Source organism: Nerophis ophidion, linkage group LG12, assembly GCF_033978795.1.
Source record: "Nerophis ophidion isolate RoL-2023_Sa linkage group LG12, RoL_Noph_v1.0, whole genome shotgun sequence".
Taxonomy (NCBI): Eukaryota; Metazoa; Chordata; class Actinopteri; order Syngnathiformes; family Syngnathidae; genus Nerophis; species Nerophis ophidion.
In genome coordinates, this window is record NC_084622.1 from 26,944,245 (window position 1) to 26,957,867 (window position 13,623).

General features: G+C 41.0%; 1 protein-coding gene across 2 annotated transcripts in view; it reads right to left on the minus strand.

Moving 5' to 3' along the window:
- Positions 1-751: 751 nt before the first annotated feature.
- LOC133563202 (synaptotagmin-7-like) overlaps positions 752-13,623 on the minus strand; it is a 265,273-nt gene continuing 252,401 nt past the window's right edge. The window contains exons 3-4 of one of the 2 annotated variants that reach the window (XM_061917194.1): positions 8,118-8,197; positions 752-6,783 (exon numbers count right to left, since the gene is read on the minus strand). In XM_061917194.1, the coding sequence (XP_061773178.1) occupies positions 6,645-6,783; positions 8,118-8,197 (219 nt within the window). In that variant the 3' untranslated portion in view covers positions 752-6,644. Of the gene's footprint in view, positions 6,784-7,859; positions 8,055-8,117; positions 8,198-13,623 lie in introns of those variants that run through there. The other variant, XM_061917195.1, reaches the window with a different exon arrangement.

The window sequence follows — 13,623 nt, forward strand, 5'->3', positions numbered from 1 at the left end:
CACTGATGTAGAAGATACTCTAGATACTCCAACACCAACGTCAAGTTATGGCAAAGTGTAACTCTTTAAAACACAACATAAAATCAGCCATGCAATGGTTCTAAGGGAGCTGAAGCACAGTGTACGGAAACCTAACTTAACCTAAACTGTAGGATTAAGGCCTAAACAAAATCTGGTTTAAATGGGTTTTGGTAAGCTTGGATACCTGGTATCACAGCCATGGCACACATCACCAACCTTTGTGGAATTATGTGGGAAATGCAGCCAGCGCACAGGAAAGCAGATTGTAGAATTACGCTTCTCTACCTGAAGAACAAGAGAGCATGATCTGCCTGACAGTGCATTTTGGTGGAATTTGAATAATACAATTGTATGTTTCTGGGAGTTAGGCAGGTTCATTTTCTTTTTATGCTTCCAATTTTGGAGTTGAACATCTCTGTTCCATGTGGACAAATTGCACAGAGCCCTGACTTCAACCACTTTAAGCACCTTCAGAATTAAGTAGAGCTGAGATATTGTGATTGAGGAGCTCTTGTCCAACATCAATTGCTTCTGACCTGTCAAAGTATTTTCTGGATTGATGAAAAACAACTCCCACAAATCACTCAAAAGACTTCCAAGAAGAGAGAAGCCTAATATTTGCAAAGGAGGCCCACTCCAGTAACAGAGGTGACATAAATGTAATTTGTCGGTTAATCAAAATGTTTGTCCATAGAGTGCACCAACTAGAATAGAATAGAATAGAGTTTTATTGTCATTATTGCAATGAACAGGTTCAAAGAACAACGAAATTGGAGCAGCTCCTCCTAAGGTGCATATACAATATGGAATGTCTACTAGTGTGGAGGAAACACAAAACAAGTCATAGCCTATGTCAGAGTTAACACATCTTGTGGTCAACCTGACCAAAAGCTTGTTAAACGCTGTTTTCAGGATTATAACATCATTAAAAGCCGAGTTAATCAATACGTAACTGTATTTTATTAACATGCACGGTCCACACACATGGAGAATCCTGCGGTCAGGGGGCAACATTTGTGTTGCGTCCCTTTTAGTGTCAACCTTCATATTTTATTGTGATCTGATAGATAAGTCATCAATAAAAACGACCCGGTTGGAACAATGGTCGACCCTGGAGACACGGGCCTTGCTTATCGAGCTGAATGCAAGGTGAACAAGGTGAACAAGGTCTTTACTTCTATCCAAAGTAGGAACACGTAAATAAATGGGGCCATAAATCAACACGAGTATTTACAGGAATGTGCAGAATAGGCAGGTATCCATCCTTTTACTGCCTGAGCTTCACTAAACGTGATTAATAAAAGAAATATGGTCGTATTATCTTTGACAGTCCCTCCCGTCAGATGTGTCGGATTGATAAGATAAAAGTATCATATACAGTAAATACATTCCACCAGTTTCACTGTGAAAATTGTACTAATGATTCATGTTCATTCAGAGATTTTCACAATTGTGTCAGGTCGCTACAGCTAAATAAATACATGTAAAAGCTTTGAAAAATGGTTGCATTGACATTCCACTCTAGTAATTCTATAAAGATGAAGACTGATCCCACAGAATGGTAGCCTATTTGATAAATGAGGCCCCGTGCCACAACTGTCAAAGCTACTGATCTCAAGAAAACCTTAAAAGTCTGAAGTCAAGTGAATTATATTTATATAGCACTTTTCTCTAGAGACTCAAAGCAATTTCCCATAGTGGAAAAAGGAAATAATGCGGCTTCCATCTGCTCAAAGTTCATATAAAGCAGGAGTCCCCAACCTTTTTTGCACTAGGGGCTGGTTTAATGTAGGCATTTTTTTTCACGGACCGGCCATCAACTCTTGGCAGATAAATATAGCAAATAAGTGCATGAAAAATGAATACATGAAAAACTCACCATAACATTGAATTATTGGGAGCCACTGGCTTTTTTCCTTTGCAAAAAAGCTCTCCACAGATTTTTGTTTTTTACTCCCTTTTTCCTCATAGTAGGCTTTTTTTGGTTTCAGTATCTAATGAGTTATAGGTGATACATCACCTTCAAGGACAAACGCATGGATATATAACCAAGCTAGAATTACATGTCATCAGGTCCAATAGATTTCTTTGGATTTCTATTTCCATTCTAAAAGTTATGTATTCGTATTTTGAGCAATATTTCATAACAATGTTAGCTTTTTTTGGCCCAATTTTCCATGGGTAAATACATCTGTTATTGCTAACTACTTGTGTAATAGGGCTATGTGCAATAATAGCAGCATTTTAACTTAAAAGGTCAACGGAGATGTGGATTTTCTTTCTTCAGCACAATTATTATATGCAACAATTTAACAATTCTCCATCTACCTTATGCACTTTATAGTCTATGGTCACTTTGTTCCTGATCTTCCCTGATCTTAGGTCATTAGCCTGCCACGGACTACAGATGGAACCTAGCTTTTGGCTACGATTTGTTCCCTTTATATTCTATATGTTTGGTAATGCGCATTGTCCCATGTAACAAAGATGTAACAAATATAGCAAATGGTGACTTCCTGCCAGGAAGAACAAGCTTATTTGTGTGTCTGGGAGGGAATGTTGTATATATATGTATATTTTTTAAATTATTTAATGTCTCTGTGTGACCCGAAAGCAGATGCGTCACAGACCGGTGCCGGTCCCCGGACCGGTGGTTGGGGACCTCTGATATAAACTAACTGGTCAAAGTCAAAAGGTCATCCCCTGCAACCTTTTTATGAAGACATATTGTAGATGTTTTTGTCACTATTTCAATACCTGTATATTTTCCGGCACACTGTTGACAAAGAAATCAATTTTGCCATTTTTGCACTGAAAATAGTCCATTACTACAATGCGAGTGGACCAAAGAACAACTGGAGCATAAAGCAACTTTATGGACAATAAATGCCAACCATGACGGTTATTAAAAAAAAATGAACTTTTCAAAATACAGGCTTTGAGGCTTTTTTTACCGGGATCTGCAGCCATCACTTTTTGGAGAAGTTTTTAGACAGGATATCATGTATCCCACACTTTAACCAGCACAGTACTATACCTCATGTCTATAGGTTTGCACATATTCCTTAACAGGTCAGCCTATTAAAAATGACCAGTCAATTGACAGTTTATCTGACAGATTCCTGGTTGCAGGATGTCTATCTAAGCTTACGCATATCACTCATACTGCCTGGAGGGAAATAAAAGTGCCCCTGCCCGAGCTTTTACTGGATTCAAACATTACTTGTATTGGATCATGTTAGAATTGTGATGGACAGGATATGCAGTTCAAGTGTTAGTGTCGTGCACATCATAGATGGGGAGGAATCAGAGGAAGGCCACAGATGGATGTCAACCACAGGTGAACACTGGCATCACACTGCAACCTGGCGTAACGGTCAACCCTCCACAACAACATCACGACACGACCACAGCACAGAAGGAAAGAATTGGGGTGATACAACAATTACAGAACAGTATATACAGTACATCATTTACAGAGGAAAGCTACGAGGGTTGTCCGTCTCCATGGTTACACTCCATGGGAGAGAGGTGAGAAGTTAGAGGTCAGGAGTTAGTATGACCGGCAGGGCTGTAGGGAGTTGGGCTGGCATCGGAACATGTGCCTGGGTGTTCATTAAAAGGTGACAGGAAGTCAGGAGGAGCAGCCAAAAGGAGCCTGGGGGAGTTGCAGGGCTGTGCTTCTTTGCTCCGGGGTAATAATCGAATGGCTGTCGCAAGGAGGCTGTAATGTATGTGTGTATGACATTTTACCAACTCACATTAGCAGAGGAGACTATTATGAGTAATTATTAGTAACCATTCATGCTCTCAAATTACCGTAGGTGTGTCTGTGTTTCTTGCCATTCTTACGATTGTTCATAAAAATTAATGAACAATACCACTCGGCCTTTAAATCCCCTGTTTGGATTCATTGTGCCATACTACAATTTGTAGTGTGGCGTTTGCTAAGTACACTATATTGCCACTCATCCAAAGGATGAGAATCAGGTGTCCTAATCACTTGGCCCGGGGTATAAAATCAAGCAGTTAGACATGGAGACTGTTTCTACAAACATTTGTGAAAGAAAGGACCGCTCTCAGTGATTTCCAGTGATGTCACCTGTGCAACAAATTCAGTCCTGAAATTTCCCCACTCCTAAATATTCCGAAGTCAACTTTATCATAAGAAAAGTCAAGAGTTTGGGAACAACAGCAAGTCAGCCACCAAGTGGTAGGCCACGTAAACTGACAGAGAGGGGTCACGAATAGTGCAAAGACTTTCTGCACAGTCAGTTGCTACAGAGCTCCAAACTTCGTGTGACCTTCCAATCAGCCCACATACAGTACGCAGAGAGCTTCATGAAATGGGATTCCATGGCTGAGCAGCTAATCTAAGCCAAACGTCACCAAGTCCAATGCAAAGCGTCGAATGCAGTGGTGTAAAGCAGTGGTCCCCAACCTTTTTGTATCCGCGGACCGGTCAACGCTTAATAATTAGTCCCGCGGCCCGGGTGGGGTGACGGGGTGTCCTTTTTTTTTTTTTTTTTTTTTCTTCGTCATGAAAAAGGGACGTTTTTGTCATGAAAAAGGGAGGTTTTTGTGGTTGGTGCACTAATTGTAAGTGTATATTGTGTTTTTATGTTGATTTAATAAAAAAAAAAATGTTTATTTATTTATTTTTTTAAATAAAAATGAATAAAAAATTCTTCTGCGGCCCGGTACCAATTGGGCCGGTGGTTGGGGACCTCTGGTGTAAAGCACGTCGCCACTGTCCTGTAGAGCTTATTTGGAGTGATGAATCATACTTTTCCATCCGGCAATCTGATGGACGAGTCTGGGTTTGGCGGTTGCCAGGAGAACGCCACATTTCGTACTGCATTGTGCCGAGTGGAAATTTGGTGGAGGAGGAATTATGGTGGGGGATTGTTTTTTCAGGAGTTGGGCTTGGCCCAAGGAACTTTGAATGCTCCAGGATACCAAAACATTTTGGATATTTCCATGGGATGGCATTTCAAGTTTTGAGTGAAGGCATCTGGGCAGATACTTTTGGCAATATAGTGTATGTCAAGAGAGAAAAAAGTTCATCTGACAAACAAAAAAATTATTTAAATTTATTAAACTAGGTCAGGGGTCGGCAACCAAAAATGTTGAAAGAGCCATATTGCAGTGGTTTTCAACCTTTTTTCAGTGATGTACCCCATGTGAAAATTGTTTTAATTCAAGTACCCCCTAATAAAAGCAAAGCATTTTAGGTTGAAAAAAAAAGAGATAAAGAAATAAAATACAGCACTATATATTCTGTTTCTGATTTATTAAATTGTATAACAGTGCAAAATATTGCTCCTTTGTAGTGGTCTTTCTTTAACTATTTGTAAAAAATATATATAAAAAAACTAGAAACTTGTTGAAAAATAAACAAGTGATTCAATTATAAATAAAGATTTTTACACAAAAGAAGTAATCATCAAGTTAAAGTGCCCTCTTTGGGGATTGTCTGGATTCATGAACTGAATTCTAAACATTTCTTCTCAAAAAAAGAAATCCTAAGCATCAATATTTATAGAACATCTCCACAAAAAATCTATCCGTCAACACTGAATATTGCATTGTTGCATTTCTTTTCACAGTTTATGAACTTACATTCATATTTTGTTAAAGTATTATTCAATGAATATATTTATTAAGGATTTTTGAATAGTTTCTATTTTTAGAATATTTAAAAAAAAATCTCACATACCCCTGGGCATACCTCCAAGTACCCACAGGGGTACGCGTACCCCCATTTGAGAAACACTGCCATAATGGACCAAAAATACAAAAACAAATCCGTCTGGAGCCGCAAAAAATTAAAATCCCTAATACATACAGATAGTGTGTCATGAGGTATAAATTGACTTATGAGGATTTAAAGGAAACTAAATTAGTTCAAATTTACCGACAAATGAGGCATGATGATGCAATATGTACATACAGCTAGCTTAAAGAGCATGTTAGCATCGATTAGCTTGTAGTCATGCAGTGACCAAATATGTCTAATTAGCACTCCACATAAGTCAATAACATCAACAAAACTCACCTTTGAGCATTCATGCACAACGTTAAAAGTTTGGTGGACAAAATGAGATGGAAAAAGAAGCGCCATAAAACCCGTCTTAGAAAGTCGGAGAAAGTTATAAATGTAAACAAACCACGGTGAGTTCAAGGGCCGCCAGAATTAGTAGGACAAAACAGCGCTCGCCAAATACTCGAATCAGTGAAGCATGTTTAATACAAACGGTGTGCTTTATAACAATTAGGGAGGTTTGTGTCATGTTTGTCCTTCTACAGAATTCATAATAAAAGAAAAAATATGTTTTTTCCCCTCATATTTTTCCATTTTTCATGTATTTTTGAAAAAGCTCCAGAAAGCCACTAGGGCGGCGCTATGCGGCTCCAGAGCCGCAGGTTGCCGACCCCCGAACTAGGTCCATTGAAAGTGTCGTCAGAAAGATGATTGGTAAGTGGTGCCAAAGGGAGGGGAGGGACGTGAAAGGGAAGGAAGGATACAGAAAGGAGTGGTGGTGCCCTTTTCTCATTACAGCCCTGCTCAGGTGTGGGGGGTGGGGGGGCGGGGAAGGCTCTTACCAACCTTGGACCAAGACTCACTTGAGTGTGAGGCGAGGATCTCCATATGGGGCATAAGGAGAAATGTTAAGTACGAATTCCTTTGGCGGATAGGAGCTCCACTTCTGCTGCACTGTGCTGCTGTCATTGTTATTCCAAAAGTCTCTGTCTAGATCACTGCGGCCAAAGAAAAAAACAGGTCAGAGCAACACAACTGTTGAAACTCCTCTACACCAAACAACCATTTGCATCAGGTGGCCCTCTTCGGGGAATGAAGCCATGGCTTTGTTTCAGGAAGAGAGTTGAGCTGCATGAAATGAGAGGCTGTAGTGGAGGACTCACCACAGCGCTTTAGAGAAGAGAGAGGTTGCAAGGAAAGAGAGGGTACAATAGCATGTGATGACAGTCTGTTCACCGAGCATGATGCTGCTAATGAAGCACATTCGAGTGAGCGTTCAGAAATCTGCCCCACCCCTCATCCCTGGTGTGAGAAAAAGACACAAATGCATGAGTCACAGGGTGGAGAGATAAAATCACAGACAAAGTCCAAGGAGAGGAGGAAAAGGTGAGCAGAACCACTGATGTCACAGAGCAGAGGTCACAGCTGTAGTGCAGGGGATAAAGGCAATGCACAAAGAGTTGGAAGCTGAGATGAACAACAGAGCACATCAATGCTGCTTCAGCCCATAGGAGAGGAAATGCAAAACATTAAGTCACTCAATTCACAGAATATGCGCATGACCATCTTTAAACCATCAAATAAAAAGAGGAAAAAGTGGCATTCAGAAAAAAACGGCATATAAAAAGTGATGTGGTGATGAGCAGGGTTAAAAAAAATACATTTGTGGAATTAAGAGTCGTATTTAGCGTTACAAAGCTGACATTTCACGGCAGAGACCTGCAGTATAGCTTCATTTCGTTAGAAGTAGAAAAGGACACTTCATTTCTTTGTACTCTTGAAGTGAAGTGAAGTGAATTATATTTATATAGCGCTTTTCTCTAGTGACTCAAAGCGCTTTACATAGTGAAACCCAATATCTAAGTTACATTTAAACCAGTGTGGGTGGCACTGGGAGCAGGTGGGTAAAGTGTCTTGCCCAAGGACACAACGGCATTGACTAGGATGGCGAAAGCGGGAATCGAACCTGCAACCCTCAAGTTGCTGGCACGGCCGCTCTACCAACCGAGCTAAACCGCCACAGTTTCATACAACAACAAAAAAGGAACACCAACCCACCAAACATTTCCTTTGCTTATCCAGACGTATCATAGGTGTGACACTCTCTGCACTTAACTGAAGAAGTCATAACATAAGTGCAGGAGCAGCTTCACAGTCGAGATGATGCACATGTTATGTATGATGATGAAATAACTGTGAGCTCCTCAAGTGATCCACGGCCTAGTTTTCCACCCGTTTTGCTCCAGTGTTTACAGTGAGAGCTTTAAAGCTGAACCAAATGACATTGAATATCACCAGATGATTTAAGCCACACAGTAATGGGGGTACTCACTTGATGGCTTTCTTCTCCCCTCGCCCACGTGCTGAGTCCGGAGTGTCTGCCGTTTCCACTCCCGGCTTATTTCTCTTCCCCTTCAGCCAAGCACATGGAGGGGAAGACAGACAAAGCAGAAAAATATAAAAGGTGAGCTTTAACATTTAAGTCTCATCTGAAAACTCATTTGTATACTGTAGCCTTTAAATAGACCCCCTTTTTAGACCAGTTGATCTGCCGTTTCTTTTCTTTTTCTCCTCTGCCCCCATCTCCCTTATGGAGGGAGGGTGTGGGGGACACAGGTCCGGTGGCCATGGATGAAGTACTGGCTGTCCAGATTCGGGACCCAGGATTGACCGCTCGCCTGTGTATCAGTTGGGGACATCCTCCGCTTGGGATGGTTTCCTCCTGGCTACACGATGGACGGGACTCTGGATCGACTATGGACTGGACCCTCACCGTTATGTTGGATCCACTATGGACTGGACTTTCACAATATTGTCATGCCTGCGAATCTGGTTTTATGTTTGATCATGTTTTGTTTTGTTTTCTGGACTCCTGTTTTGCACTTCCTGGTTTTCTTTTGTTACCATGTCAACCCATTAGTTTCCACCTGGTCCCTCTAGTCACGCCCCGATCCTCAGCCTCTCACACCTGTTACTAATTACCACAGCCAGGATTTAAGGATTTTACTTTTTGTCCATCAGTCTGGGAACTTTGCTTGCATGTGCTTGCCTTCATGCCTTCATACCTTCATGCCTTCATGCACCCACGATTACCTGCTAAGCACCTTGCTATCCATGCTCCTTGTTTCGGTCACAGTAAGTGTTTTTGTTTTAGTTGTTCATAGTTCTGCCACAGTGCAAGTTTAATTGTATAGTTCATTGTCTTCATGCCATCGAGCAGGTGTTTTGTTTTCCTGTTTCTACTTTTGTAGCCAAGTTTTGTACCTCCTTAGGAGCGCCCTTAGTTTGTTTATTTTTGTATTTAGTATTCAAATAAATAACCATGTACTCACATCCACGCCTGACTCGTTCCACATCATCTCTGCATCGAAGAAGCAAAACTAATCCATGTCCAGGTGTGACAAATATCATGTTAGACCCCACATATGCGGTCCTCTCCAAGGTTTGTCATAGTCACTGTCACCGACGTCCCACTGGGGTGAGTTTTTCCTTGCCCTTATGTGGGCTCTGTACCGAGGATGTCGTTGTTGTTTGTGAAGCCCTTTGAGACACTTGTGATTTAGGGCTATATAATGATACATTGATTGATTGATTGATTGATTTAACATGTCCTTTTGAAGGAGTGTTTTTGCTGGGCGGACAACGATCTTTGATGTCAATTATCTCAGGAGCAACAGTGCTTTACCTGATGGTCTCCTGATTATATTCAACACGGTCAAATCAAATCTGCGGTGGAGTGTTCATTTCTGCCAATGATTACCGATCGCAGCCACCCTGGAATTTACATGGCAATTGTCTCTCTGAGGTAATCCTCTTTGCCCGCTGAAATTCCTGCAACATTCTGATTTCAAACACCTCGACCATGACCTGCCGTAACCACGGAAACAATGGCATTCGAAAAAAAGGGTTCAAAAAATCCGGTATGCTGGGTGCATTCCACTAAAAAGCTCATTAGCACGGAAGGTGTTTCACAATCATACCAATGCAGGTAATCTCCATTGACACATGGCAACAAGTGGGGCTAAGCGAGGATAAGTCGAAAACTGCCCTGCCTCCTAAAATATATGAAAGCCCTCCTGTCCCCTGCAAATATTTGATACACAGAGGATAGGCCAGAATTGTTCATCCTAGAAATTTAGTGGGAAGAACACACAAACTTACCACCATGGGTGCCGTGTATGAGTTTTTGTAGAGAAGGCTGCAGGCTGGTTGATATACAAACCCCAAAACCAGTGAAGTTGGCATGTTGTGTAGTTTGTAAATAAAAACAGAATACCATAATTTGCAAATAATTTTCAACTTATATTGAATTAAATGTACTGTAAAGACAAGATATTTAATGTTCGGACTGAGAAACATAATTTTTTTTTGTAAATAATCATTAACTTGGTGTTTAATGGCAGCAACACATTGCAAAAAAAATGAAACAGGGTCATTTTTACCACTGTGTTACATGGCCTCTTCTTTTAAGAACACTTGGGAATGGAGGAGACCAACTTGTGAAGCTTTTTAGGTGGAGTTCTTTCCCATTCTTGCTTGATGTACATCTTAAGTAGTTCAACAGTCCGGGGTCTCCGTTGTGGTATTTTAATCTTCATATCGCGCCACACATTTTCAATGGGAGACAGGTCGTGACTACAGGCAGGCCAGTCTAGTACCCACACTCTTTTACTATGAAGCTACGCGGTTGTAACACGTGGCTTGGCATTGTCTTGCTGAAATAAGCAGGGGCGTCCGTGATAACATTGTTTGGATGGCAACATAAGTTGCTCCAAAACCTGTATTTACCTTTCAGCATTAATGGTGCCTTCACAGATGTGTAAGTTACTCATGCCTTGGGCACTAATACACTCCCATACCATCACAGATGCTGGCTTTTGAACTTTGCGCCATTAACAATTCAGATGGTTCTTTTCCCTTTTTGTTCCGGAGGAAATGATGTCCACAGTTTCCAAAAACAATCTGAAATGTGGACTCGTCAGGCCACAGAACACCTTTCCACTTTGCATCAGTCCATCTTCGATGAGCTCGGGCCTAGAGAAGTCGGCAGCGTTTCTGGGTGTTGTTGATAAATGGCTTCTGCTTTGCATAGTAGAGTCTTAACTTGCACTTACAGATGTAGCGACAAACTGTAGTTACTAACAGTGGTTTTCTGAAATGTTCCTAAGCCCATGCAGTGATATACTTTACACATTGATGTCGGTTTTTGATGCAGTACCGCCTCATGGATCCAAAGTCACGGGCCTTCAATGTTACGTGCAGTGATTTCTCCAGATTCTCTAAATCTTTTGATGATATTACAGACCTTAAATGGGGAAATCCCTAAATTCCTTGCAATAGCTCGTTGAAAAATGTTGTTCTTAAACTGTTGCACAATTTGCTCACGCATTTGTTCAAAAAGTGGTGATCCTCCCCCCATCCTTGTTTGTGAATGACTGAGCATTTAATAGAAGCTGCTTTTATACCCAATCATGGCACCCACCTGTTCCCAATTAGCCTGCTCACCTGTGGGATGTTCCAAATAAATGTTTGATGAGCATTCCTCAACTTTCTCAGTCTTTTTTGCCACTTGTGCCAGCATTTTTGAAACATGCTGCAGGCATCACATTCCAAATTAGCTATTATTTGCAAAAAATTATGTTTTCCAGATCGAACGTTAAGTATCTTGTCTTTGCAGTCTATTCAATTGAATATAGGTTGAAAAGGATTTGCGAATGATTGTATTCTGTTTTTATTTACAATTTACACAACATGCCAACTTCATTGGTTCTGGGGTTTGTAGAACATGGCTCACCGCACTGCAGAACTACAAGTCTATATGGACAGACTGCAGCAACAGCCTCATCAAGAACCCAACGACGCTATGACTCAAAGGAATGCTACCACTTAATATACAAATAAATATTGTGCTTTTAAACAAACTCGAGTGAGACTTAATACAATCTCACATGACTTCAGCATGTCTTGGGAGATATCTCACAAGCCTTCTAAAAAATTTCAACGTTGCATGTGTGGTTTTTTTTTTTTTTGCTTGTCTACGAGTATTCTCATTAATTTAGATCAGTGGTCGGCAACCCAAAATGTTCAAAGGGCCATATTGGACCAAAAATACAAAAAAAAAAAAAAAAGGAGCCGCAAAAAATGAAAAGCCATATATAAGTATTAAAATGAAAGCAATACATGATGTATTTGTCTATATTAGCTTTATTACATTGCAAACTCTTATCTGTGAGGTGTGTGCTGTTTTTTTATTGGATGTCATATTTAAAATGATCGGCTTGTGCAGGTATTTGTTTTGTTTGCTTGCAACAGTCACCTCCCTGACACCACGCCGTGCTGTGTCGCAGGTTGACGCAAATCTTCGTTGACAAAAATATTGACAATTGTATATTTATTCGACGTTTACAACATTGGAAAACATTAGGCTTTCTGTGGGAGCATCAGAGAAAGTTATATGAGTAAACCAGGGGTGCCGACACTTTTTCAGCAGGCGTCCTACTTATCAAATGACCGAGTTGATGTGATCTACCTCATACGCACACACACACGCACACGCACACGCACAAACACACGCACGCACACACACACACACACACACATGTTGGTGTATTACTTGTAATCAGACAGGATTGACAGTAGTTAGACCTGCTCAGTGGCCTTGTGATTAGAGTGTCTGCCCTGAGATCGGTAGATCATGAGTTCAAACCTCTGCTTGGCACTCAGCATCAAGGGTTGGAATTGGGGGTTAAATCACCAAAATGATTCCCGAGCACGGCCACCGCTGCTGCTCACTGCTCCCCTCACATCCCAGGGGGTGAACATGGGGATGGGTCAAAGGCAGAAGGTAATTTCACCACACCTAGTGTGTGTGTGTGACTATCAGTGGTACTTTAACTTTAGTTGCTGATAAGCTCCAAAACTTCAAATTTACATTGTGAAGGGGAAAAAAGTCTTCCTCTTTTTCCAACACCACATGAAAGTGTTTTTTATAGCTTTTTATTTGTCCAGCTTCCATACTCGTTTTTATACCGTTTATAAAACACATTGGAGTTAACTCCTTAGCTGGTAACTTGTATGCGATAGTTTTCTGAGACTTTATTTTTTTAGTGAAGCCAGGATAACACAGCACTTTTATTGTGAAAACGGGAACTTTACAATTTTGACAGCCAGCACGGAGAAAGAGTGTGATGAAATAAAAAGGGATTTTCGCCTTCCTGACGGCCGTTTTTTTTCTTTCATACTAAGGTCGCAGCATCCAAAGTCATCGTGCAAGATCCTCGAGTGCTGTGAATGTAAACCAAGTAACGAAAGTGACGTAACGAAAATTGATTTGTAGGGAGATGAAAATTTGGCGTGACAGCCCTCCTGATTAAAAAAAAACGCTGCGTTACAGGCCACACGACTACGGTGCATTCATGCACAGCCGAAATTAGTAGGACAAAACGGCGCTCGCCAATTACTCTCATAAGTGAAGAATGAATACAAACATATAAAACATTGGGCTTTAGAACGATTCGGAAGGTTTGTGTCATGTGTGTCCGAAAGAAACCATATTAAAACAAAAACTATATTTTTTCCCCTAATCTTTTTCAAAGAAGCTCCAGGGAGCAAGTAGGGTGGCGCTTAATATGCGGCTGTAGAGCAGCGGGTTGCCGACCCCGGATCTAGATCATTGTATTCTCAGGGCATTCAATCGATCACAACTGGAGGGCTCAGTTTATCTTAGCAACATTACGCCTCCCATTGGAGCGGGCTTCATTAGTTCATAAATATGCTCTCACGTCCTGTAGTTTGCACGACCCACGTCAGCTGGCTCCTTCCCTTCCAAAGACTTTTAC